Below are 27,750 nucleotides of genomic sequence, written 5' to 3'. Positions count from 1 at the left end.
AATTACTTGAAATGCAGCGCCCAGAACTGGACACACTACTCCAGTTGAGGCCTAATCAGTGTGGAGTAGATCAGATAATAACGATTGATAAAAGCACACATCACTGTGAATTTACACAGTCCTTCACAACCATATAAGAAGTACACCCTCTCCCAAAGAGCTTGCAAACTAAGGGCCAGACCTAGAAAACACTTACATACACTGGTAACTTTTTATGAGTTATTATTTCTTATGTATTATCATAGTGCCTAAAACCTACAGAATTTAATACGACCAGATGCATAGTACAGGTAAGCATTTGCAGAATGAGGCTATTAGGTAACACACAGAATGATGATTCAGGAAAACACAAATCTGAGAATGGAGGAGAAATAGGTAATTGAAACACTTCCGGGGCTAGTGTTAAAGTGGTAGGAGCTTAGAGCAGGAAAATAGCTTTGAAAATTGTACTACAATAATTTGCTGCACTTGAATAACGTCTTGCTGTTTGTCTTAGGGAAAACTTGCCAAGCCGTTTTAAATTTAAGGAGTACTGCCCGATGGTGTTCCGAAACCTCCGTGAAAGATTTGGGATTGACGATCAAGATTATCAGGTATGGGGGAAAAAACCCACTTGTGGAGATTGCAAATATCGAAATTCATGCAAAGTTTGGTTTTGCAGGTTTCTAAAAGAGCAGCAGTGGAAAGGGGGCGTGTCGTGTTTGCAGGTTTGGGGGCCTCTTCAACAAAGTTAAAGCACTGAGTGATTATTTTTGTACTAGGGTTTTATCAAGATGCTCTGTGTTTGGGACCTGTCCTAACAGCACAGCTGTGACCATTCAAACCTGTTTCAGAGGTGGGGGCAGGGAAGGGAATGGCCCATTGTGTCCTGCAGTTTGGCTTAAACCAGGTTGTCAGAGTGGTTGCAACTCACTGGGATGTAACTGAGCCTCCCTTCTTCTTTGTAGTTTTTGGCTCTGAAGATACTTAACAGGCAGGGAGATAAGAGGCTACTTAAATTAGATAAAACAGATTAAAAAAAGGAAGGCTTTGATGGCAGCCTGACCTTTAGCAGTATGAGTGTCAGGTAATTAAAACATCTTCTCTTTGTAGCTCTGCAGGAGTGGATAACTGTTGGCATCGGGCCAGCAGTGGTCCGCTGATGTGTACCGACATATTCTTTGAAACCTGCAGCATTGGAACAATGTATTGATTAAGTCTGATATTTGATTGTGTTTTCACGAATATGATCGCCTTGTAAAAATTCTCTCTCCCCCAGCACTTCACCCACTTAATGCTTTCTGGCATCCTGGCAATATTTTTCAGAAAGATCATCACAGTTCACTCTCATTATTTCTCAGTTATCACCCAGCCTCCTCTGGCATGTTTCGAGGCTAGTGTAATGAGATTTGTTTTCTCACCCCATTGGAAGCAAAGGTGTAACTGCCATTATTATTCCTTTGGATGACCACGCAGGGCTCATCAGGGCGGGGGATTGGGAGCTACTCAATCCAGTTTCTCATTTCCTACTTCAGGGGCCCGGAGGGGAGCATATGTCTGTGCTGCTCTGACCCGTTGTTGCCAGCATCACCAAGAGATCGAATGGGCCGTGGAAATGGAATGCCCCTGTACAATGGATCTGTCCAGATTTGAGTTGACACATTGCCAGTGGGCATCATGGTGGAGGTCTAAGCTGCTTGTTTTCTTGCTGTCCTTAATCCTTCAGACTTCAGAGCTGTCAATCCAGCACCTTTCCTTAGCCTTACATTGGTTAATTGTTTTAAAGGTTTTTCCCAGTTATTTTTCTACTGTAAGAGTCAGGTCTCAGTGTCTACAGCAAGATAGCTTCATGTCCTGTAAGCCTTATTAGAAGCATGTTGAGAAGAGAGACAGAGTGGTTACAGCATGAGACTAGGAGCCGGGGTGCCTGTGTTCTGTTTGCCACTCTGCTACTGTCTTGCTGTGTGACCTTGGGCTTGTCACTTAACCCCTCTGCCTTAATTTCTTCAACTGTAGAACGTGGTCTGTACAGCACATTGAGATCTCTGGATGGAAAAGGCTGTGTAAGTGCAATTCCCTCCTCTTAGGAGCATGACAGGGCTCTTGATGAACTTTGATTTTGAGGTTTTTTTCTGTAACTATGTTTCAGGAGAAGCCTCTTTCCTTATACCCTTCCCCCACACTTGTTAGACTCCCTTCTAGTCTGCTGCCTTATTGCACACCCAGTCAGAATGGACACACACAGGCTGTTTTCACAGAGCAGAGCAGATTTCCTATGGCAGAAGCAACAGTTTTCTTTGCTTCTCTTCTGCAATAGATGGTTCATCACAGTGAGAAATCAACAGTGGCTGCAGTTCCATGACCACATTTCATACCGCTAGCTGCTGTGACAGCCCATCTGCTGCTTTGGAGATGGAGCAGAGGGGACTATAAAGAGAGATCCTGTTGGAGGGTGAGGAGCTGTGTGTGTACACGCACACACAAGGAGCATGCCGAGTACTTCACAGTTACAGTTGAATGATTAACTATGCAGCACGCACAATCTCTCCTGGAAGTTGCTTGTGATGGAATATTCCTTTCATCTTATCTCTCTCGGACATTGTGTTTTTCCGGTGCACATGCTTTCTTGAGTTTTGGCCCTTGGGAGAGTGGCGTTCTATTTCTGGTTCTGCCATTGGCCTGCTGGGTGACCTTGGGCAAGTCACTTCCTTGCCATGTGCCTCAGTTTCCCCCTCTTTAAAACGGGGGTAATGATATTACCGTCCTTGGCTAAAGCACTTTAAGAACATCAGAGTGGCCACACTGGGTCAGACCAATGGTCCATCTAGCCCAGTAACCTGTCTTTCGACAGTGGATGGTGCCAGATGCTTCAGAGGGAATGAACAGAACAGGGTAATTATTGCATGATCCATCCCAGCTTCTGGCAGGTGGAGGTTTAGGGACACCCTAAGTTTGGAGCTTTGAGATTCACTGATGAAAAATGCTCTACAGTAGACGCTTGTTTGCAGTAACACCTGGGAAGAGCAACCACGACTAACGAGCAACATTTCCCCTGGGAACGTTTTCCCTACTGCGAATTGTCAACACTCCCCGTAACAGCAACAGCCGCTTAGGAGCAACACAGCAAAAGGCTTTGATATGTTGCTACTAATGAGCATCTACTGTATAAGAGCGTGGTTTTATTATTCTCAGTTACACTGGGATCCATCACAAATAAGGAATTTCTCTAACAGGTGCTGTTGGGTATTTTTCATAACCTTTTATTTACTATGATAAGCTCTGAAAAGGCTTGCAGCGGAAACCCACCTTTTCCCTGTGCCCCCACTCTGCTTGCACTTAATCTCTTGCCTGCACATTGGTATGAAGAGCAGTGGAGTCTAGTGGTTAGCAAAGGAACAAAAGTCAGGTCTCCTGGACTCAAATCTCAGCTCTGCCACAGATTCACTGTGTGAACAGGAATTCTTACGTCCGTCTTAGTTTTCCCCGTTGATAAAAATGCGGATATTCTCAAACCACCCAATGAAAGCCCTTAATGATGGTAAGGAATTCTGAGATCATCCCGTGAAAAGCAGAATATGTGTAAAGTGTCCAGGAACCCTTGGCTGCTGGTATTACGAAACCAAGTGGAAAAAATGGCGCTAAGGTCGTTGACGTTGCTTTTTAAATACTAAAGATGGAAATGCCCTAGTGTGCGTCCACGCGCTAATACTGGACACAACTGCATGTCAGGGCCCAGTGCTGCTAACGGAGCCACGTCAGCCAAAATGCTGGGGGGCTGTGGGCTCTGAGCAGGAGGATCGGAGTTCTCTCTCTGAAGTCACTGTGAAGGTCTGAGTGGCTGTGATGTGCAGCCATGTGAGGGGTGTCAACAGGAGGCCACTGATTGGTTACAGTATCATCTTTGGAATCTCAGTGACATCTGGAGAGAACCCACATAAGCCAGTCACTAGAGATGACTAGTCGCTCCTTTCGGTGGTATGGACTATGCCAGCCTTTATTTTTTTCCCCTCCTGCTGTCAGACATTCTCTGTACAGTGATTGCCTTGTACTGGCAGAGGAAGTGCTGTCGCCTAGCCCATTGGCATGATTTCGTGCCAGGCTTTATCCAGATCTTGAGGCAGAAGGTTGGACAAAGCTATCCGAACTCCAGCTGATGCGTAGCGGGTTGGCTGTAAGAAATAACTGTGTGGGTGTTGGCTTCGCACAATTCAACGTGCCTCTTACATCTGTTTGTTAGCCGCTTTCTCGCCGTTGTTATTTTTGTCCTGTGGCTAATCTGCCTTAGCATGTTTTTATGTAGCCTAGATGCTCATTTCTTAGGAAGTGATTCTGAGTAATACAGAGTAACCTATCTGGGAACACCATTATTGCGTCACTTCCCTCTCTTGCCTAATCTGTCATTTATGTAGTGCCCGTCACTCTACAGGAATCCTTTCTCCTGTCTCTGGGGTGGGACAGTGTCAGCTGTTTAGCAGCACTCCATTGGACTGAGGCCATGTCAGACAGGACGTAAAGAATGCTGCATTCATTTGAAATTTCAGTGGGGTTTCAGGCAGGTAGAATGTAATTATTTGAGTGGGAATTTGCCCAGGAAGCTACATTTTTATCATCCCTACTCTATGGGGGAGAGAGAATAAAGTGTAAAAGAGCGTCACGACAGGATCTCTACATGACTACAAATGGTTGGCATTTCTACTTCTTGTCCCCTCTAAAAAAGGGGAAATGGGCTTGATGGTGGCAACTGCTCTGTTTTTTGAGATGATGCGTGTTAGCCCACACAGCACCTACTAAGCTGCAAATGTCAGCAAGAAGCAATCCCCCATGTCCCTCTCCCTTCCCTGCTTTCCCTGATGGTTTCAAGGCCATTGGCAGGAAGTGAGTTTTTCCCCTTCTGCATTAAAGTGAGGTGCATTTAAATGCTTCGTTCGAAAATGAAAAATCTCTCCTCTCAGCTTATTTTTTAGTTTGCAACTGGAAACCCCCGTAGTTCACAGCAGGCTCTGTTTGCCTCCATGTCCCATGCTCCACAGGAGCAGAAGAGCAGGCTCCCTCTGCTGGTATGCTTTAAAAAAGCTCCGTGAATGGAGGAGAGAGAGCAGTAGTAATTACTGGCATAAAAATATGGGATGTTGTTGTCTGTAACTGGTATCCAGAAAAGCACACGTGCTTTTGGCAACATAGCATCCTTCATCCCGATGAGCATTTCGAAGCACACATACAGGTGTGAGGTTTAGCTTGTGTGGGTAGATATAAGACCATAGCAAAATAAAATGGAATGCTTCAGAGTCTAATAAAATGAAGATTTTGCTCATATACATAAAACAATGTGTGGGGGGGCGGGGGGGAGTTGATCTTTAAAAGAGGAAGGATGGCCTTGTAGCTAGAAGAGAGATCAGAATTCGGTTCCTGGTTTTGCCGCAGAATCTCTGTTGGACCTTGGGCAAGTCAATTCATCTCTCTGTGCCTGAACTGTCCAGCTTGTGAAATGGGGAGGACAATCCCTCCTCACTCTCTCTCTGAGTAGCGAGTTCAGTGGGTCGTGGACAGTCTCTTCCTGTGCGTATGTGCAGCGCCCAGCACATACACATGGTACGATGATAGAAGCGGGAAAGGTGCAAACCAGCTGTTCTTGCAGAGCAGTTGCAGCAAGGGGACACTGCAGTAATGGGTAAGGGCGAAGTGACAAAAGCTCGTTATGTTAACTCATTATGGATTGAGGAGGATGTCGGTATGATCACTTAGACCAAATGCTCAGCTACAGGCATGCAGCAAAGAGAAATGGGGAAAGATCAGAACAGAAGATTACAGTCTGTTACCTGCCAAGGTTGCTTAGACTGCAAGTTTTAGGGGGGAGGGATAGCTCAGTGGTTTGAGCTTTGGCCTGCTAAACCCAGGGTTGTGAGTTCAATCCTTGAGGGGGCCATTTAGGGATACCAATAGCAGCTCGGTTTCAAAGGCTGCCAAGAATATTTGCTTCGGGCTGAAAGCTTGATCAATAGTCTCAACCAAGGAGGGGCTAGCCAACCCCACAAATAGAAGAAAAATCCATGTGGTAGTTTTCAGATTAGAAAATCTTGAGACAAGAGCTCCTCTCCCCCAATCGTTACATTATATTGGTCCTACTTTGAGCAGGGGGTGGGACTAGATGACCTCCTGAGGTCCCTTCCAACCCTGATATTCTATGATTCTTTGGGGCAGGGACTGTCTCTTTTTGTGTTGGTACAGTGCCTTGTAGGATGGGGCTTGGGCTTTTAAGGTGCTACCACAATATAAATTATCGTAATAAAGACACCAAGGAAGCTTTTTCTGTAATGGTTTCACTACACTAGACTTCTAAAAATGTCGCACTGGTGCAGTAGTGGTGAAAGTGCTAATGTAGACCATCTGCTGGCATTTTGACCACCACATCATATAACCCTGCTCCCTGTGTATAGATGGCACGATGACTAAAACCCTGGCAACCACCAGAACACTGGCTGTCCCCCACTTCAGCTATCACCAGCAAAACCGGACTAAGATCACAATGCTGGGAATCTTTAAGGGGTAGCGAAAACAGCCTAGAATAGATGTCTTCTGTGGCTACTACGTAAATTGCAGTCTCCACATTTCTAGCACTCCACTGTATTGTGTTTCATTAGGACGTGAGGCTGTTCATTAAGTGGTGTGGTCAAAGGATGAAACAATTTAATTGCACCCTTGTCGCAGAACATAATTGTCATGGATTACTCGACTCGGCAGTTCCGTTTGGATTTTCCAATCTTGCAGTGAGGATTGAGAGAAGCGGCTACATCTTGTTCCTAAGGGTGGGGACAGGAATATAAAGGAGAGCTCCTCTTGCATGTTGGAAGAACAATCAGTATTTCTGTTCTCTAGGCCCTTTGGTCAAACTCTCAAGAACAAGAATAGCAGGGAATGGCTTTTGGGTCAAAGGTGACCTGCAGAGGATTTCTAAGCAGTTAGGTGTGTGCCAGTTTTTTGCTGCTTTACGATGGATCAAGAAAGTGACATTTTTTAAAAACCCTTTATTCCTACTTGTTTTTATACCCTGGATGTATCAGGAATGTCCAGTCTGGCTGGCCTTGGTTTTACTGGAGGAACTTGAAGGAGTCTCTGACCATATGTGTTGTGAGTCCTTGCACCATCACTGAAGGGGTGAGAGATGATGACTCTTTAGCAAAGACTTCCTTGCTTCAAAACGTGTGTTAATCACTGGCATTAAATATGTGTTAACAAATTGATGGGCAAGCTTTTTACAGATGGAGGCCTAAAATCAGGGTGCTAGATCCCAGATCTAGGCACCTAAATAAGTGGCCTTGCCTTTAAAAGTGTTGAGCATCCAACAGCTCCCATTATTTGTATTACCGTAGAGTCTAGGAGGTCCAGTCATGGACCAGAATATTAAGTACTAAGTGCTAGGGTGCTGTACAAACAGAATAAAAAGGCTGTCCCACTGAAATCTGTTTATCCCATTGAGAAGGTAGAGAACCGCTGGACCGGTTGAGCTGATGCCTTGGCTTTAAAAGGGGGGCCTGCAGCTCGTTACCATCTCCTCTAATAAGATCAAACCTCTTCTCTCCTCCCCATTGTTATCCTTCAGAACTCTGTAACACGAAGTGCTCCAGTGAACAGCGACAGCCAAGGTCGATGCGGGGCCCGTTTCCTGACCACCTACGACAGGAGGTTTGTCATTAAGGCAGTGTCGAGTGAAGATGTAGCAGAGATGCACAACATACTAAAGAAGTACCATCAGGTACGGTGAGTCTAGAACCCTGAGGAGAGGGTGGCGGATAACGCCTTAGGGGCACGTCTGATGAATTGAGACTAGCCCTTGGATTCCGATGGAATGGCCATAGCTTCAGCTACCGCTCGCCGGCAGCCTTCGCGCAGGGGAGGTTGTACGGTTAGAGACTGGATGTTGCCAGTGGCCACAGGTTGTCTTCTGTTGCTTTGGGAGCACAATGGGATTTTTAACTTCACCTCTCCCCCAAAGGCTTGGCCCTCCTAACAATGTAAATATCCCTGCCCTGCAGGCTTGCCAGTGCTTGAAAGCTGTAAATCGAGACCTCTTCTTAAGGTTCCACATTGGATTAGAAAAGCTTTCCAGATGGATAAGGAGAGGAAAATGCTATTTTGCAGAGGGGAAAATGGTAATCTGGGTCAGCTGCTGTGCATGGAAATGGCCACTCCATTCTGCCGCTCCGCTGTGTTTTAATGTGTGTCCTTCTGCCTCCCTTGAGCAGAGGTATAGGATGGCCATTAAAAAGCCCCATTCTTAGTTGGAGGTAGATGCTTAGCTTCTCTTTGACCATGTGCGCTACTGGAGACCTGTAGTGTGACTTTTTTTTCCCCCCCTCCTCACCCTTTCAGTTTATAGTGGAATGCCATGGGAACACCCTTCTCCCCCAGTTCCTAGGCATGTACAGACTCACCGTGGATGGAGTGGAAACCTACATGGTAGTCACCAGGAACGTATTTAGTCACAGGTTGACTGTGCATCGGAAGTATGATCTGAAGGTAAGGCTCTGAAAGCAGCCAGTCCATACATGGTCAGTGAGACGAGTTTTAAAAACAAATACCTCTCCCTGTATAGGACTCCCTTCCTGTTGCTTTATGAAGCATTCTTAAATTGTTTTTCACACTAGATCGACGAGGTCCTGACTTCCCTTTTTGCTGAAGGACTTTGTCAAGCTTTGGTGGACCTGGATGAGGACATCTCTTTAGGCTGAAACATGAGTGGCATCTGTGCCAGCCCCTAGTTGAAGAGGGAAGAGATCTGAATAAGTCCCATAACTCAGATCCAGGACCTTCCTCGTCCACTAAAGCTTGACAGTCCTTCCGTTCCAGCAGTGCAGCTGGGACTGGTACTTCTAATATTGAGGTTCCCTTTATACAACATAAAAGAGTAGAAAAGGGCAGACACAAGGTATCCTTCCTTTGCAGTTCACTTTCAAAGAGCCTGCTGGTTGACTTCTGTAACTGCTGAATTCCGAGGCTAGGAAGTTCTAGGCACAGTGTGTTTTATCTCCTACAGTTTGTGGCCAAGGCAGGATTACTTTAAGGGCCAAACAATACTGAACCAAAGTATTCACTTTCCTTTTGATAGCACGTCACTAAGGTTCATTGTGTCTTTTTATCCTGCCTTGTCTGCACTAGGAGAGAGAGATGCATACTATTGAGATAAAATCCACTTCTTCACAGTGTAGCGTGAGCTGCATTTCATAAAGCAAAGGTCAGAAGCTTTTTGCAGCTGTGTAGTTCCTGGAGGTGCTAATGCAGAGAGAAACCATGTGGTCTGTTGTCATGGACGTGAGAAAGTTGAGCCTTGAAAGTGTGGAAGTACGAGTCTGGCTCAAGGGGGTTGGTCATTGACTTCAACTGGGGCCAGGATTTCATCCTCACTGTTCAAAGCATGGGTTGTGGTGAGAGAGGGATTCACGTACTGAATCAGATTGGTGGCCATCTAGCTCAGATTCTATAATATCCTATAATATCCAGGACCAGATGATTCACAGGAAGGTGCAGGTCTCTCTCCTCTCGATCACATATATTTTTAAAATCAGGGCAACACATTGCATTGGTCAAATTACGGGATATAGTACCAGAGAGACCGCAAACAAGGGAAAAGGGAACACATTCTCCAACCAGCTCAGACCATTGTCTGCTGCCTTTATATGATGTTTTCAAAATACATTTTTGTGAGGTTACCTCTTCATCAGGAGCAAAGAAGCATTTTAAAAAAATAAACTGAATCTTGTACTTTTACCCCTTGTGATGGTCAATTTAAATTCTGCTGATGGCTGCTCATGGTGAATTGTGTCCCATTTCTTTTGTTCTTATCAGGGCTCAACAGTCTCCAGGGAAGCAAGTGACAAAGAAAAGGTATGAATGATACTGCTACTTTACTGTGCAGGAACAACATTTCACTCCCAGCGGTGCTTACAAGGGGGCTGGCCAGCTAATTGTGTCTTCATACCAAAGGGTTAACCAACAGTGAAACCTGGTGACAAGCTGAACTGCTAGTTCAAATTCTCCATTATAGCAACTGTGTGTTAGTCCCCAAAAGGTTGTGCAATGGTTTATCTTGTTGTGGCACAAAATAAAATATTAACAAAAAAGCAAAGGGCTTGCCTGACAGTCTAGGTGTGGTACAACCTGGTGCCCTTGTTTGCCAGGCTACTGGCTCTGCCAAAGGAGGTACCTAATAATACCTTCATATAGGGTACATTTTCAGAAGTGCCTAAGTCCCACTGAAAGTCAGTGTGATGTCGGCTCTTCCAGAAATGTTGCCCATTATTACCCTCAGCGTGCCAGGTATCTCACAGGCCAATCTGAAGCCAAAGGGCCAGATTGGGAGTTAGACACCTACCGGGGATAGGCATTTTGGTAAATCCCACTAAGCACTTACCTACATCTTTAGGTGCCTAAATCTCTTTGTAAATCTGGTCCTGACTCCCTTCTCTACAGAGCTTTCAACCTAAGGTTCGAGTCCTGCAAACCCCTATGCCCATGCTTAATGTTACTGCCATGAATAGTACTATTGAAATCAACTGAACGCCTCATGGTAGTAAACTGAAGCACACGCATAAGGGTTTGCAGTAGGTATGGTCCAGGGGGATGGGATGTAACAAAGCCACTTAGTAGAGCTGAGCACACCTGGTTAAGGCCACACTTCTTTTGTTTCAATTTTTTGGAGCTGTCATGACGATTTAGGGAGCAGCACTTCACTCAAGCAGGAAGGCTGGGCTGGAAGGCTGGATTGCTTGATCACAGGGTCTTTGAGTGGAGACCTTGGAGGGATCCTGGAAGATTTCCTCTCCTGTCTACACAGTAGCCTCCCAAAAAGTTACAGATCTCTTGCACAAGCCACTGAGAATTTCCTTTTCAAAATTAAATCTCCAATATCTGGGTATAATCTAACCCCACCTTACAATTGCCCTGTTGTGCCTGGTTATGTGGTGTTACTCCCTATGTGGTGTAACTATGATTTCTTGTCTGATGTGGCTTTGTGTGACACCACATAATACTTATATAAATTGCCATGGATTTACATGCCACTCTAAGGACTAAAGAATGTAATTCCCAGCTATACATGCAAAGAGTTTGTGAAACTTAATTTCTTTAATATCCATGAGAAGCACTTACATTGCAGAAACACTTGGTCCCCATTACAAAGTCCTCAAAATGCAGTGGATTGATTTTCATGTAATGATTGGGGGAGAGGAGCACTTGTCTCAAGATTTTCTAATCTGAAAACAACCACATGGATTTTTCTTCTATTTGTGGGGTTGGCTAGCCCCTCCTTGGCTGAGACTGTTGATCAAGCTTTCAGCCCGAAGCAAATATTCTTGGCAGCCTTTGAAACTGAGCTGCTATTGGTATCTCTGTTGCCTCCACCCTCCTCTTCCCTCCAAGCTGGAGGCAAGCAAACGGACTTGCTGATAAATCCAGGTGTCTTGCTCCATGCCATTTCCAGGCGTATGGGAAAAAGCGAATCTCTTGCTTTAGAAGATTAAGTCAACGCAGCTTCCTCTGTTTTCCATTGTCATATTGGTCCAGTTGATATTTTGCAAAAGAATGGACCCGCCAATAGCTGTGGCCATTGGCATTCGGCTCAGGATATCTAACGTAGTCCTCTATCTCACAGGCCAAGGATTTGCCAACGTTCAAAGACAACGACTTCTTGAATGAAGGCCAGAAGCTCCACGTTGGAGAAGAGAGTAAAAAGAACTTCCTCGAAAAGCTAAAGCGGGACGTGGAGGTAGAGTTGGGGCTCAGATTGTTGCCATGAACAGGGGGCTCAGACAGCTGGGTTTTGTGACCCCACAGTCCGTCCGTATCTTACCCTCCTCCCCCTCCCCAAATGGTACAGTAGCTGTGTTATTTTTAAAGTATGCATCCTCTATTGCAGTTGCTATGGAGGAGACTGGGAAATGACAAGGAAGAACAGGGCAGAGAGAACCTCTTGTCTCCTCCCAATCAGAATGCATCAGTGAATACATTGGGTGCTATAGGAATACTCATCTGACCCAGTAGCCCAAGGCCTGTGGTTCAGCTATTTTCTTGTCCGGTCTCTCTCAGTGTCCAACACTAGGTGGTTCTCTTGGCTCATACAACATTGGCCCAACTCTGTGCATCAAATGCTATCCGCCTACTGGATCCAAGATGCAAATGTTCCAGCAACCTCTCTGGAGTTCCATCTTAGAAGGCCCCACTGGCTGATTCCACATTGGTTAGCTGACTTAGGTCAATCCTGCTGTTAGATCTTTTCTGTCACGATCCTCTCCCCATCCTGATGTGTTCTTCCTTCATTTCTAAACTAGCAACATCCCTCGGTCCCGCTGGCTCGCTATAGGTAGCCAACCGCCTGTACCACACATTGCAAACATTTGGACTGATTTCCTGCCAGATGGAAGCAATGCAGCATCTATCCCCTGAGTGTTTGAGAGATGAGAGACTGACTGTACTTGAGCTGTCTTTCAGATGGCCCTCAACAGAAACAGCAGGCCATTCCCAGTGCTGCAGTCCTTTGATCAAACTCACTGTGGTGGTCACTGGCTGTCTCTGCTCAAAATGCAGAGGTGTTTTCTCCTCTCCATGTTGATGGTGCAGCCAGCTGGTTTTATCATGGTTGGGTATCTTGATGGGATCACATTTATATCGACACACTAACACCCTCCTCCAGCTAAGTAACCCCTTTCCATGCAAGGACCTCAAACCATCGAAACCATTAAGCATTCACAACTGAGCTAGAAACGGTCAGAACAGGGGGCTAAGAGCCAGGATTCCTGGGTTCTGTTCCCAGCCCTACTGCCAGCTGATATATGTCCTTGGAGCAAGTCTCACACGACATCCCAAAGCCAGGTACATACCCAGAGTTCTGACTCTGCTCTAGCCACAAGACCGTGATCGCTGGAGGCAGTGCGTGCTGAGGGCTAGGTAGCTTTGGCTCATGAGAATGTCCCTGTGGTTTTGTTGCTCCCTTCTCCCAGTTTTTAGCTCAGCTGAAGATCATGGACTACAGCCTGCTGGTGGGCATTCACGATGTTGACCGGGCAGAGCAGGAGGAGATGGACGTGGAGGATCGGGCCGAGGACGAGGAGTGTGAGAACGATGGCATTGGCGGGAACCCTATTGGCTCTTACGGGACCCCACCTGACAGCCCCGGCAACCTCCTCAACTTCCCACGGTTCTTTGGGCCTGGGGAGTTTGACCCTTCAGTCGACGTGTATGCCATGAAAAGCCATGACAGTGAGTGAGGAGGAGTCTTGTTATGTGGAGGGGCAGGAAAGGTGTCCTGTTTTGGGTGGGGTATGTGTAGCGAGAACTAACCCAGACCCTCTCCTGGGAACCAGTCCACTTGGATGTTCAATTCCCTTGCTGTTAATGTTAAATGTTTAAACTCCATGGAAACAAGGCTTTCAGTGTGGGATGTTGATGTTTCTAGAGGGTATGTGGGCCTCTGCTCTGATGTTCCTGGTAGATCCTCTGTTCTACCTCTTACAATCTGCTTCTCCCCCTGCCTGCTAATTACATTAAAGCAGATTTATTTACTCTATTAATAGAGGTGGCTGCAGGTGGTTATTCAAGCCCTGCTGATGTAGCTTGGGAGTGTGTTAAAGAGACTTTTGTGTCTTCTCAGGTGCCCCTAAGAAGGAGGTATATTTCATGGCCATTATAGACATTCTTACGCCGTACGATGCAAAAAAGAAAGCTGCACATGCTGCCAAAACAGTGAAACATGGGGTAAGCAGGTCTCTCCTCTGAGAAGTTGGGAGAAGAGGGGGGTGTTTCCGGGTCTCTCTCGTTTGTGGGTGTGTTTTTTTTTTTTTTTTTATGGTGCTGACATTTTGAATAATTGCTAAAAACCAGTTTTTCAGGGGCCTGAAAATTCCCCACCACCCATGAGATCCTTCCGTCTGTAACAGAACTGATCCCTAACCTGGTGGTATCCCTCATTAATGTGTTCACCAGGGCTGAGCCTCCTGTCCTGTTGTCGCTGACTCAGGGATCAAAAAGCTCAAGTCTCCCTCTCTTAGCAATACAAACAGACACTAAGCTACTGGGCCAGACCACTGAGGGAAAGTTTCATTAGCCAGATCTCTTGCTCTTTTCCCCAAGTGACTAGTGCTGGGCAAGGTGCTAGCTTGCCGGCCCTGATCATTGCAGTCTTCCATCCCCAGAACAGTTACACCACAGCCAACATGCCTCAGAGTTGACCTGGATAGATTCACCTCTAGGATGAGAGGAGAGATCAAGCTCCTTGGCCTATTGGCTTCCCCCTCTCTGCTCAGACTACCAACATGTGACCCTGAATCACGAAAAGTGGACTGACGCCCAGCAACTTGCTTTGCCTAGGTCACCAAACGGCCATCAGGCAGTAACTTTAGGTCACTACCAAACAGGGCTTGAAAAGAGCTGGCACATGGGTAGGATATGCAGCCTTTGATATTCCTTCCAGACCCGCCTCTAAAAACAATGAATAAAATACCATGCATCCATCTCCTGAGTAGAGCCCCAGACTTAGACTAAAAGCAAATTGCTTCAGGTCAGGAGTCCAGCTGTCATGGAGCTTGGAACCAATGTAACTTGTAGATTCTTGTTTGTGTGATTCTTGGTGCCTGGCTATGCTGGTGCAGTAACCTCCTGCTGTCTCCTCACTCCCCTGGGCTTAGCATGCAGTTATGAACAGTCCCCTGCAGCTACCATGGTGCTGCCTTGTAACTCCCCAAAGATCAGAGCCGCCCTGTGCCTTAATCTGTCCTTCGTGCATTGCAGGCTGGGGCGGAGATCTCCACAGTGAATCCGGAGCAGTACTCTAAACGCTTCAATGAATTTATGTCCAATATCCTGACATAGTCACCTTCTACCTTGAGCCAGAAAGGAAGAGAAGAGGGGCTACTTCCGAGCAGAGAACACGGCCTGACACACTAAAACAGACACTGTGTAGCACGTGGGGGATGAGTGAGTGTGAGCGTGTGGCACTGTATGATTTACAGGAAACTAATCTAGGTGCAGTCTCAAATATTCCACTTGACCCAGGTGGAAAAGTGGCTTTTTTCATTTTGTTACAGAAATGCCCAAATAGAGATTTGAGGCTTTTTTTAAAAAAGAGAATCTAATTGCTGCAGCACCGCTGTTCATAATGACACTTTCTCCTCTCTGATCAAGAGATGCCAGTAAGGATACCACGAATAGCTGTTTAAAAGGGGGAGCTCTAACCTGTAGCTTGTGTTAAATAAGAGGAGAAGCAATGCCTAATTCCACAAACTGCTGTTCTTTTTAATGGACAGGTTTTTTTTAACAGGAAGCTGTACAAACCCTTTTATTTCCTTCTCGGTCAGAGGCGGGGCCGGGAGGGGGGGGGGGAGTAGTTTGCCATTTTGAGGATGAAAATGTTGAGGAGCTGCTGAACCTTAACTAGGTAAACTCAGGCTGGGCACCTTTTTTTGTGGGGGCGTTAAGAAATTTCTTAAGAAATTAACGTCACAAGGAAGACGAGGGAAATGAGCATCTACCAAAGATGGTCACTTAAGGCATAACTCATAGAAGCTAAAAAGTAGAATGAAAAATACTGGATAGCCACACAACCATCGTGCTTAAGATAGGCCTGGGAAGACTCCACTGAAGAAGAAAATCATGTTAACTTCTTCTGTGGGTTTGGGGTTACATTTGGCTGTCTAGAAAAAATGACAATTGTTAAATCTAAAATAGAGCTGACGCAGGACAGTTCTGCCAGTGTTAATCTAGCTAATGTTCAGAGTCTTCCTAACTCGTCCAGTTCTGTTACAAGTACTTGAATTCTTGCCTGAGAAGAGGTTTAAAAAACCAACCCACCCAACATGAAGTGCAGCTTGAGAAATGTAAATTGCTGTCAGTCTGGAGTGTTGGGAGTTGTGACTGTAACGAGTTGGATGTGTGTCCGGTTCCACTGCTCAACACAAAGGACTCCGAACTTGAGTTGTAATTGTCTACGCTCTGCTCTGCTCCAGGTCCATAACTCTAGCTGGTAGAGTGAGTCAATGGGCATAAATGACTGAACACTGACTCCAGATATTTTTCCCCGTAAGAAATTTGAATTATGTCCTATTTGTCTCCAGAACGCTTGTAATATTTTTCACAGCCAAGCTTGTCGAAGTTGCTGTAAGTTTAATTTGTTCTGCTGCAGAACAGGTATGTGTATTTTTTTTTAAGCAGGATTTAGCCGTTTTGAAGAGACCCTGCAGTTGACATAAGTTGCTTATCTGCCTTGAAACTGTTTTCACAAATGCCTTTGTTTCAGGAATAAGCTGTTAGAATGTGTGTGTCATGTGCTAGTTTGCTCTGTCGATTTGGTCCTGTTGAGAGAGAATCGGTGGTACTCATCGTGTCTTGGTAACTAACTAGACTAATGCTAGCTGTGATTAGATTCTGAATGTGGGATGACTATTTTAATCCACGTTCCTGACATAATTCCGCTGCCCCCAGCATAGGGGAATGACGGGATTTGTCAAGACTGAAAACTAGGTTTAGAAGAGTACATTGTAAATAGTGTTTAAAAAAGGTCTAAAACAAATCATTGGTTTTAATGGGACATGAAACTTTTTGTTCATTCATGGGTCATTCCCTTTGATGGGGGACAAATTTTTTTATGCCATTGTAATCCATTGTCTTGTTTTTGTGTAAATTTGGGGAACTAACATGCTATTGTCTGGCACCCTGATAAGATTCTCGCACGTCTTAGGGTGTTCGGCTAACAATACCACAAATCAAAGAGAAAACAGAGGGGTGGAGGAAGATATTGGTTGCTTTCCTCTAAACAAAAAATGCACTTATGTTGTCCGTGAAATAGGAATTAAATACCATTCGCGTTTTACTCTTGACAGTTTAAAAAGTCCTGAACCTACAATTTTGGCCTGGTAAGTTTGCCATTCTCCTTGTGGGAAATTATTTGAAACTTTAGTATGCTAGACTTAAAATATACCACTGCAGAATGGCTGCAGTTTACTTCCCTATTTACCGTAATTTAAAAAAAAAAATTGCATATTTAAGTGGGCAACCCAAAGACCGTCAAAGGAAGAAGTTTATGTAACTTGGGGCAAAAAACTGATTCGCTGGAACTTGGTAAAGAGCTGAAATCAAAACTAGTAGTTCCTGCAGCCAATGTTACAAAACACATGACACTAAGGATTTAAGACCTTGTGATTTCTTTTCCCACTCTAGATAGGGAGCAAAGAATCCTCTATTAGACCCCATTTGGTTGTCTCAATGCCTCAAGTGGTATAAAAGCCCTAAAAATATCTATTCACTTCAGCACTTACCCATTTTGCCATTTTTATTGCCATACTGTGTGTATATATATAAAAAACTAAATGCAATTTTATCATTTAAAGATGTATTACCCAGGTATAACTTTGTTTAACATAAGCAGTTTGTATATTGTTTACATTTTGAGAGGTAGCATTATGTTAAATGCTAATTTTGTTTCTAGACAGTATTTTTTTGTTACTCTAAGAGGTGAAGCTGCAAATGTTTGATTTGTTTTTAAAAGGGACTTTTGCTTTTGTTTTTAATCTTGATATAGAATCTTTATTCTCTTGAGTTCAAATATTTAAACACCCTGCACCCCCCCCCCAATTTTTTACAACTGCCTGTAATAGCTTTATCTAGTTTCAATCTGACTGTGTTCTAGGTTGCTGAATGTAGATATACTTCTGCCTGTAGCATGTGCCCTCCCAGATCCTGTTACACTGAAGTGCATTGCAATTAAAACCATAGCTCACATGGAAAAAGATGCAGTCTTTAGAGCTGTAGAATAAACTCTTAAGAGCAGATCACTTAAGAGACTCCAGCCAAATGGCAGGAAAGTCTCTTTGCTAACATGCTAGGCAAAAAGGAAAAAAGCTAGTGTGGAACTGGAAGATAGGGAATGTTCTCCCTTCCAGCACACACCCCACTAACTTTAGGAAAAATTAATCAGGGCAGGAGCATCTCTCTATTTCTCTCTCTCACTGCACTGGGCCTAACCCTACCTGGCCACTCTCTGGTTTCTTTCACTTACAGACTGATTGTCTGTCCTTGTCATACACCTATAAGAGCAGCAAGCAGGGGAGGTTATGGAATTATCTTTGAGAAGATGTGTATGATTTTGTTTCCTCCCTCTATCAAGTTTTTTCTACTTATCCCTTAATACAGTGCCTCTAATGATGCCCTAGCTTTGATTGTAGTCTCTTTAGCTAATTATGAAGCTCTGGGGGGTGGGAGTGTACTTAAAAAAGGTCAATGGTGTTTGACTTAATCCCTGAAGAGTCAAATGGCCTTGGAATTTTCAGCTAAGAATACTGGATAGGACCAAGGATGTTATGAAAATATTCAAGATGCTGCCAGTTGTTTAAATAAGAGATGGCATGCAATTTTCTTTATGTAGAACAATGCACTTTTGAGGTGGATACAGACTTTACAGCATAATGAAGGGCCTGCTCTTCCACTTCCAGGAAATCTAACTTCAGATTTAATTTTTACTGACAGTAAAAATTAAGTGTGTTTTTAATAATGAGGGGTGCTTGCTATTTGCCCACCTAGGCAAAGAATGACTGTTTTTCCTGCCAGTGGCTATCAAAACTGCCTTCAAGTTCAAATCAGTGTTCTAACCCCAGGTGAAACTAGAGGCATAAAATTGTAGTGAGACTAATTATGGAGAAAAGTCTTTTGCTGGGTGAATTATATTCTGGCCCAGACCTGTGAAGGACTCCCTATCCTATACTTACTGTGCAGAGGTGCCCCACTTGTCACTGTAGGAAGGCTGGAGTGTTAGGTGGTATAAACAAAGGTCAAGGTGTGTGCAACTTTGGTTGCACCATCCTACAACTAATTCAAAACAAATTACAATACTCTCCCCTCCTGCTTTTTAATGCACCATTTCCAACTTGCCTACCTGTCCTCCTTGCTGAGCTTATTTGCCAGCATCCATGATATTAGCCATGACTGACTTTCCTTGACATGTATAATGAATTCTTGTGATTCAAGTGGTTTAAGTTGACCACTCAGATCTTGTGCTGTTCTTTGTTTAGATGTATGATACTAAATGCAATTGGATTGAGCTGTGTTAAATGAGCCTATTACACACAGATCAGTGGTGGGGCTAATCAGTGCAACTGAAAAAATGTGAATAAATTAAGTTTAATCTAAAACTTCGAAAAATGGAGCATTCTAGATTTTCACTGCTGTTTGTTTTTTTAAATAGGAATTAAGTCCTCTGTGCTTGTCTGTTTGCTAGGAGCAATTTGAGAAACTTACTGTTTTGAAATGCATGCATGTTACAAGATGAGTCTCAGCCAGAAAAAAAAATAAAATTAAAAGTTTGTGTACATCCTTGTCTAATAAGTTCTGGTCTGCCTGTTTTTACTGTAGCTAAGCTGTGCAAAATCAGATTCCTATCCTCTGCTACTGCTGCAATACCAAGTACAGTTTTACAGCCATAATCCCCCTTGAAAATAAATACTATTTTGTTCTGAGCAGGTCCTTAGTAGTTGTTTTGTAAGAATCTCACTTTGAATGTATGCACAGCTGGGCAAAAATGAAACTACCACTGCTACATACCATGAAAAGCAACAGCTTCAGCAGTTTACCACTACTCTCAGTCTCCAGCTTGGATGATAGCAAACTCTGTTCCAACTATATAGCTGAAACCCAGGCCTTCTCATGGTGGTGAGGGGTACTGCAGAGTGAATAAATCCAGATTCTCCAGTTATGTAGTTATTTTGTAATAAGTATATTTGTTACATTCAGCCTGCATTCTCTCCCTATAGTGTATTGACAAGAACAAGCAAGCCCACTACAATAATGGAGAGAGTTTATTTAAAAAATTCAAAATAGCCTGGCATGCGAAACAAGCACAAACTTCTGGGGCTAGTCCATGCGTGCTTTCAGTGTCCTGGTGGTGATCTTGTCTTTTTCACTGCAACAAGAGGAGAGACAAACTACCACTTCATCCTTCCAAAAATGTGGTGGAACATTTCTATGTAATGCAGTAACTCAACACCCCCTCTGATCAATTCTAAATTTCAGGAAATGTTCTGGGCATTAAAAAGGTGAGAACCCTATTGATCTGGGGGAAAATAGAGCCCTTGCCAGCTGCTTCAAGCAGCTCTGCAGGTGGCTATAGAACAAACTACTGGTTGATAGCACTAATTATTGCCTTCCACTGTAATACCTCATCCTCCAAAGAGAGTTTAACATGTTGACACCCCGACTCTTGTTTGCAGCGTAAGAATGGTGGGTAAGGGGAAGCTGGCATCCAGGGGGCTTAGAGAGATGCAAGAAGTCCCTGGTGTATACAGTAAGCTTGGCCTACAGCTGCTGCAACAGATTTTAAGGTCAAAAGGCACCCTTGTGATCATCTAATCTGACCTCCTGCACATTGCAGGCCACAGAACCTCACTCACTCCTGTAACAGACTCCTAACCTCTGGCTGAGTTACTGAAGTCCTCAAATCATGATTTAAAGACTTCAAGTTACAGAGAATCTGCCATTTGCACTAGTTTAAACCTGCAAGTAACCCAAGGGTGTCTGCCACTCTGACCTGGGGGAAAATTCCATCCTGACCCTAAATATGGTGGTCAGTTAGACCCTGAGCATGTGGGCAAGACCCACATGCAATGCCCTAGTTTTAGAGCTCTCCCTAGTTAGCATCCAATTTACATTGTCTCTAATAGATGTCCATGAATAAATGGCTCCCTATCACAACTCCTAGCTTCATAATCCGTGCAGAGACACAGGTTTGAAATAGGTCATTGACACTTCATTCTCCTCCAGAACCTGTAGGGGTGAGCCTGAGCCATTTCTTCCACTACAGTTTCAGACAGAGCTCTAAACAAGGCCCTCCCTTAATTCGCTGATTAACAAAACAGCTGAGACACTACAGAACATAAGGGGTGGCCAAGGCAGCTTTTAGTTCTGCATGGAAATCTTGAGTGCTACAGTGACTTATTTCATCTCAGTCTGAAGTAGCACCTCCTGGGTGCAAATAATCACAACTGGAGGGGGGGAATGCTGCTAACAGCAGCTGTACTAGACTCTTAATGTATTATCACCAGTGCTCCTGCAGCAAGGTATGTTAGCAAATTTAAAGATCTAGTGTAGACAAGACCTTACTGAAGGAGGGCAGAGGTCAAGCCTAGTAGCCGTTCCTTGACTGACTTAAGGCTCTGTGTTTAACTCTGCCACTTCTCTCCAAGGGAAAGAGACTGTGAAAGCCATACTTACATTATATGGACTACCACACCCATGCCAGACACAGCATCTCTGTCCACTGCATTCAGCATAGCCTGCGAGATCGTTTCAAAGAGGTGGTCTGGCTCCTGAAAAGAGAGGAAGGGAAAGTCTTTTAGTTGGTTTCTATAGCTGAGCTACTAGGTTTTGGGGCAGTTCACCAAGCTGCAACACTCTGACCCTCTCCATGCCCAAGGAGAAACTGGACTCGGGATCTCGCATATTTCTGCCACAACTTACCTTAAAACTTTTTCTATGGTCCATTGTCGGGTTAGGGCACAGGCCTAGCACATGGGAGACCTAGGTTCTATTCCTCACTCCACCACTGACTGCTTGTGTAACTGAACAAGTCATTTAGCCTCCCTGTGCCTTAGTTCCCTATATGTTAAAATAATGCTTCCCTACCTCACAGGGGTGTTTATGAACATAAATACATTAAAGATTATATAGGGGTTTTCATCAGTAGTCAAAGCACTTCACAAGGTAGAGGCATTATTATACAATAGGAGTAGCTTGAATTCCCTCTCTCCAATTTAACAGCAAAGGATTCAAAAAAATCCAAGAATCATTTGGAAGTTAAACCACTAGACAGATCTTGCCACCGCCTCACTCACCATGTCAGGCTCCCAGAGAGACTCACACATGCCATACATCTGCTCTGAGCAGGTGCCACTGACAACAAAGTCATCTGTTATCATGGGACAACCAATCAGGTCCAAAGAGCAGATGAAAGGTTCATAAGTTATGGGGTCCAGTCCAGCAATAACTGGCTCTGTGTAATAGGGTCCAAACCTGTGAACAGCAAAGCATAAGTCAACAGCCTAAGGATGCATAAATTTGAAGTAACAGCAGAATTCTAACTCAGTAGGTGTTTAAGGAAAGTATTTATTCCATCTCTGGTGTTAGTAGGAGCCTTTCAAATTAGTTTGGAACTACCCAGTTCTGTTTTAGTACCACATAACTGTGAATGGACTTTTATTTCAGCAACATTTCAGTGACAAAAAGACACACTGAAATAATCTGCTTCCCCATTGAAGTCAAAGTTTCAAAAGCTGTTTACGATTTCCAGATTCTGGTGTTTAGGCAAATCATTACTTTTAGGGAACAAACATTTTTGATCTGGGTTCAGGAAAAAGTAAGTGGTCCTTGTATTTCAAAAACAGGTGCCCTCTGCATCCATGAGCACATAACCATCATGTTTTGGTGTTTTCTTAAGTGGTGGGGGAGAATCTTTAGATCCCATTGGCCTGCCTCCAAACAGTCTTCAGCAGTAGAAATGTGGTACAACTGGAATTGAGTGTTATTTATAAATATCTTACATTTGTTCTGTTGGGAGTTGCTCTAGAAGAGAATTCTAGGTCATTTCAGCACGTTAGAGAATTTGCCCAACTCAGAATGCCTGATCTAGCAATTCTAAGAATCAGAGTTTAAGTCCCTGATAATATTCTATGCAAAAGGCGACTGTCAGGAACACTTTGATTCAAGATAGCAGCTTCCTGTTTATTAATTAAATGTTACTCAGTGTGCAACTGTTATTTGTGATAGTAAGAATCTAGATACAACTGAGCTTTCCTTAAACATTGGACCCAAACTGAAACCAATTCCAGGGACACAATTTCATTCCAAAAACTCTTCCCCTCTATGCTGTTAACTATCCATCTCTCAAGTGAGTATCAAACATAGTGTGCTTCAGTGACCTAGCTCTTAAGTCTTTGGTGTAAGACACCCATACAATAGTTATGTCTCCATTAAGGTTTCCCATTACTGATAATTGGTGCTGCCGAATATAGTTTTACTTCATGTGTACACAGGACTAAGCCATGTTCAGCACCATTTCAGAAACTGGCAGAACTGTGCTCAAAGTATGGTTTATTCACTGTTGGAATCCATCTATACATGGAGTTCAGCAGTCTTTATTTCCAGTGCAGCTACCAGAGTTAACATAGGTATATCATCTTTGTAAACACTAGGAAAATTAACATGCCTCTCAACTCCTCTAGAGTCATAATTTAACTCCATTAACCATGCCTTGATTTCAGTGATATCTGTGGAATCGCTCAGCTGTTTGATATTTACCGTTTCTCATAGAGTAGGTTGGCCACCATACTCATGAGAGTTTGGGGCTTGATCTGTCTGCCTTCCTTCAGTTCATAGAGATTCAGCCTGAACTTCAGCCGCTGGGCACTGCAGATGAGATCAAAATCCGTATTATAATCACATCCATCAGGATCTCTTCCACCCTCCCAATGGTTAATATTTGCTACTAGAGATTAACATCTGATGGACACATGATGCGGACACATGTATTTAAAATGAATGCAGATATGCACTTCAAATGTAGACATCTGGTTCTCACTTGCCATGTGCTCTTTTAAGAAATCAGACACAGCTCTGATTTTGGAACACAGTGGATTTTTTTTTTTTTTTTTAAAAGCAGGGCACAATTAGCCAACAACCAACGTCGCTAGTCTTTGGCACTGTGGAGGAAGCATGTTGTCAAAGACCTTTGGGATGGTTCAAGAATAACTCCAACAGGAATGACTGCAGTGGGGTTCAGAGAAGGGAAGTCTTGATGCTCAGACAAAGATGCTACCTAAACAGCTGTGTGTAACATACATTGTGTCTTTACAGATATACAATGAACTCCCTTCCTACAGACCAGGAATATCAAGTGTTCACAAGAGAAGATTCCACTTACACTGTCTGCACATCTGTGGCAAGCCCAGCCAGCCCGATATATAGTCTATCTCCCATAGGGAAAATCTTCTGAAAGTCTGTGGTCACCATCTGAGCCTGAATTCCAAACCGTCTGTCCGATGCAATGGCCACACAGTTTTTCCCCTTCATGGCCATTACAGCCCCTCCATTATAGGACATAATAGACTATAAAAGAAAAAGATCATTTTTGGGTTCAGTGGACATTTAGAGTACACTCATTAATTATACTAGAAGGACTAGTATCAACTAGACCCATGCAGCTTAGCCAAGACACACAAGTCACACATAACATGGCTGGAAGGGACCCCCTAAATCAGGCTACACTGCATTTGCTTAGGTTTGTCTTGTACAGTCTGTGCTAAATCTTTAGATCATTTGGTCAAGTACATTCTAGAAATACCTGCAAGTCCTCCCAGGGCAAAATAAGCCATTATAATCTAGCTGCCCTCACTGCTACAGAAAAGCGTCAGATATCTCATTTCCTTTAACAAATGCCAGTTACATTGACCATAAATAATTAATTCCTCATTTGAAGTCATTTTCTCGCTAGCACCATCATCTTACCCATAGTATTAGGTTCTCCAATTTTTAATTTTTATTTTCTACTGCAATACCAACTTAATTACCTGATCACCTCATGCACATGCTGTATGCACCTTCTGTGTATAAACAGGATCTTCCGAAGACTGAATCTGTGACTATAAAGGAAGCTTCACGTCCAGGGCCACAGATAAGCTCTCCTCACCATTCAGAATACCAAATAAACTCAGAGGGCAAAGCCCCTCTCTCCTGCTCCCCCTCTCGAAAATATTCTGTTTTATGCAAGGCCTAATTCTCCTTGATGACATTGCAGAATGTTTGTATCCTGCTATTTCTGCGCACCTAGTCTGCTGTCCATCTGATTAACAGAGGAGGTGATCAAATGTATGAAGTCTATAGTTAAGACACTTCATTTCCAGTATAGCTAAACACAGAACTTCTCTGGTTTACAATCAATTTCACACTGAAATTCTGATAGTAAATCTCCCTCCATGAATTGAGTAGTAGCAGTAATTAAATAAATAAATACGAGAAGCATCTTTTCTATATCACTTTTCATCAATAAAGCACTTTACAAAGGTGGTATCATTATTTCCATTTTCAACAAAGAACTTCCCCAGCAGACTTAATATTAACTTGTTAAATCAATATTTTAAGAAAAAAGAAAAGGAGTACTAGTGACACCTTAGGGACGAACCAATTTATTTGAGCATAAGCTTTCGTGAGCTACAGCTCACTTCATCGGATGCATTCAGTGGAAAATACAGTGAGGAGATTTATATACACATAGAACATGAAAAAATGGGTGTTATCATACACACTGTAAAGAAAGCGATCACTTAAGATGAGCTATTACCAGCAGGAGAGCGGGGGGGGGGGAGGGGGGGAGAAAACCTTTTGTAGTGATAATCAAGGTGGGCCACTAGTACTCTTTCTTTTTGTGAATACAGACTAACACGGCTGCTACTCTGAAACCAATATTTTAAACAATCCATATAATGCAGAGGTTCTCAAACTGTGGGTCGGGATCCCATTTTAATGCGGTCATCAAGGCTGGTGTTGGCCCTGGGCCCCAGCAAGTTGAAGCCCAAGACCTACTGCCCAGGGCAGAAGCCCTTGGGCTTCAGCTTTGCCCCACACTCGGTCTTCGGTCCCCCGTCCTGGGGTCATGTAGTAATTTTTGTTATCAGAAGGGGGTCAGGATGCAATGAAGTTTGAGACCCACTGATCTAAGGTAACTGAGAGCATAAAACCCTCTGGTTCTTTGGGGGTAACCATCCCAATTGAAACAGCATCAATTAAAAAGTTTAAGTATCCTTCTAACTGAGCACATGCAGTAGGAAGATGGGAGACAGTTATTGGTAAGTAACAAAACACAGCGGACTGATCTTGATTGTGCTCTGTGAACACAGAGTAAGAGGCAGTCCCTACCCCCAAAGACCTGTCCTCACATTATGAGCAAACACAGCAGTATTGTAGCAGAAAGTAACAAGTGCTGCAGGGTTCTACACACTAGCTTTACTGTAGCACCATCCAGCCAAGAATCTCAATGCAATTTACAAACATCAGGCCCCTGGAGGTCACTTGCTGAGCACCGAGCATCATCTCCACCTAAAGAGGGGTAAAACGACTTGCCCAAGAGCCAAGAAGTAGTGTCTGACACAGACAGAAAAAGAACCCAAGAGTCCCGGATCACAGCTCCATATCACTGGGCCACTAAACCATTCCCAACAAGCACCCGCTAGGGTCTCGTCCTCCCCCACACCCAGACAGGGCCACCACCTACATCTTCACCCCACCTCGCCAGGCCAGCCCCATCCCCAAAGCCCCCCAGCACCAGATGCCCACAAAGGCCCAGCACCCAGGCCCCTCCCCGGCTTCCAATCCTAGGTGTCCATCCCCCCACGTCCACCTCCACCCGAGTCCCCCCCTCAGCCTCCAGCCTTGGGTCCCCGAGTCAGTCCCCCCGAGTCCCCTCCAGCCTCGCCCCCCCGCCTCGCCCCCCTCCGAGTCCCCCCCAGCCTCCAGCCTCGGGTCCCCGAGTCCCCTCCAGCCTCGCCCCCCCCGCCTCGCCCCCCTCCGAGTCCCCCCCCAGCCTCCAGCCTCGCCCCCCTCCGAGTCCCCCCCCAGCCTCCAGCCTCGCCCCCCCGAATCCCCCCCAGCCTCGCCCCCCTCCGAGTCCCCCCCCCAGCCTCCAGCCTTGGGTCCCCGAGTCCCCTCCAGCCTCGCCCCCCCCGCCTCGCCCCCCTCCGAGTCCCCTCCAGCCTCGCCCCCCTCCGAGTCCCCCCCCAGCCTCCAGCCTCGCCCCCCCCGAATCCCCCCCAGCCTCGCCCCCCCCGAGTCCCCCCTAGACTCCAGCCTTGGGTCCCCGAGTCAGTCCCCCCGAGTCCCCTCCAGCCTCCCCCCCCGCCTCGCCCCCCCGAGTCGCCCCCCCAGCCCAGTCCCCCCGAGTCCCTCCAGCCTCGCCCCCCCCCTCGCAGACTCCAGCCCCAGGCCTCCCGGTCCCGGTCCCCCAGGCCTCACCATGGCGCCGGCTGACGAGAACACCACCAAGCGCAACGATCCTCCCCCGCCACCGGCTCCTTCCGGGCTGCCGCGCCGCGCACCCGAACCCGCTGCCGCTCCGAGCCACGCCTCCCGCTCTTCCCATTGGCGGACAACGCCCGCGCCCGGGCCCGCTGCCTGTTGGAATTGGCGGTCCTCGCCGTCAGTCACGGGGCGGGGCGGGGCCAGGCCTGGGGTTGAAGGTGAAGGTTGGTTGAGACGCGAAAGGAGCGGTGTGAACGCGAGGGGGGGGGAAAAAAAAAAAATGAAGCGTCATGGCGAGCGGGGCACGATGGGATCGTGGCGGACCCGGCTGAGCCCGTGCAGGCGTGCGCAAGCGCAGCCGGCTGCATGCGCTGGAGGGGGAATGGGGGCATTGCACGTGTATGTAGCTCGCCGGCGCTGGCAGGCTGCATCCATCGGTGCTTGCTCGTCGCCCTGGGCCAGTCACAGGCTGGCCAACCGCAAATGCTCAAATATCATGAGATTTTGAACATCACATGCAATGCAAGGGGGGGGGGGGGACTTGCCTTTGCCTTTGCCTTTGCCTTTGCCTTTGCCTTCAGGTTTCCCCGCCTTTGGGGTGCGTTTGCTTCACGTCTGCAAGCTTTTCTCTGCCCCTGTGCGGGCTAGGTGCTTCCTTTGTTTTCCAATGAAAGCGGAAGATTCTCCACATAGCCCGCTCAAGGCCGGGAGCCGGCATTTGGAGAAAACCGCTCAAAA

General features: G+C 45.3%; 2 protein-coding genes across 2 annotated transcripts in view; one reads left to right on the top strand and one right to left on the bottom strand.

Moving 5' to 3' along the window:
• The window catches only part of PIP4K2B (phosphatidylinositol-5-phosphate 4-kinase type 2 beta), a 32,965-nt gene extending 13,643 nt beyond the window's left edge, over nucleotides 1-19,322 (top strand). Inside the window, exons 3-10 of the mRNA XM_084615436.1 lie at nucleotides 497-593; nucleotides 7,577-7,729; nucleotides 8,347-8,493; nucleotides 9,820-9,858; nucleotides 11,624-11,737; nucleotides 12,969-13,227; nucleotides 13,619-13,722; nucleotides 14,755-19,322. Coding sequence (XP_084471562.1) covers nucleotides 497-593; nucleotides 7,577-7,729; nucleotides 8,347-8,493; nucleotides 9,820-9,858; nucleotides 11,624-11,737; nucleotides 12,969-13,227; nucleotides 13,619-13,722; nucleotides 14,755-14,835 — 994 coding nt within the window. The 3' untranslated portion in view covers nucleotides 14,836-19,322. The remainder of the gene's footprint in view (nucleotides 1-496; nucleotides 594-7,576; nucleotides 7,730-8,346; nucleotides 8,494-9,819; nucleotides 9,859-11,623; nucleotides 11,738-12,968; nucleotides 13,228-13,618; nucleotides 13,723-14,754) is intronic.
• Nucleotides 19,323-19,790: 468 nt separating this feature from the next.
• PSMB3 (proteasome 20S subunit beta 3) lies at nucleotides 19,791-27,230 on the bottom strand. Its single transcript, XM_084615437.1, has 6 exons — nucleotides 27,007-27,230; nucleotides 23,924-24,108; nucleotides 23,302-23,409; nucleotides 21,840-22,017; nucleotides 21,220-21,314; nucleotides 19,791-19,912 (listed from the first exon to the last, which is right to left on the bottom strand). Exons 1-6 carry the CDS (start codon nucleotides 27,007-27,009, stop codon nucleotides 19,864-19,866), a joined length of 618 nt encoding a protein of 205 aa, XP_084471563.1. The 5' UTR covers nucleotides 27,010-27,230; the 3' UTR covers nucleotides 19,791-19,863.
• Between the last annotated feature and the right edge of the window lie 520 nt (nucleotides 27,231-27,750).

This window comes from Lepidochelys olivacea (assembly GCF_965140295.1).
Source record: "Lepidochelys olivacea isolate rLepOli2 genome assembly, chromosome: 27".
Classification (NCBI taxonomy): Eukaryota; Metazoa; Chordata; order Testudines; family Cheloniidae; genus Lepidochelys; species Lepidochelys olivacea.
Note: the sequence above shows the minus strand (reverse complement) of the source record. Positions and strands in the feature narration are given on the sequence as shown.

What these genes read in the sequence shown, in the direction of transcription:
- PSMB3 (XM_084615437.1), bottom strand. An exon ending in AACCTACTCTATGAGAAACG is followed by an intron (nt 22,018 to 23,301) that starts GTAAATATCAAA and finishes TGCTGTTCACAG; the next exon opens with GTTTGGACCCTATTACACAG. An exon ending in CTCTCTGGGAGCCTGACATG is followed by an intron (nt 21,315 to 21,839) that starts GTGAGTGAGGCG and finishes CTCTCTTTTCAG; the next exon opens with GAGCCAGACCACCTCTTTGA.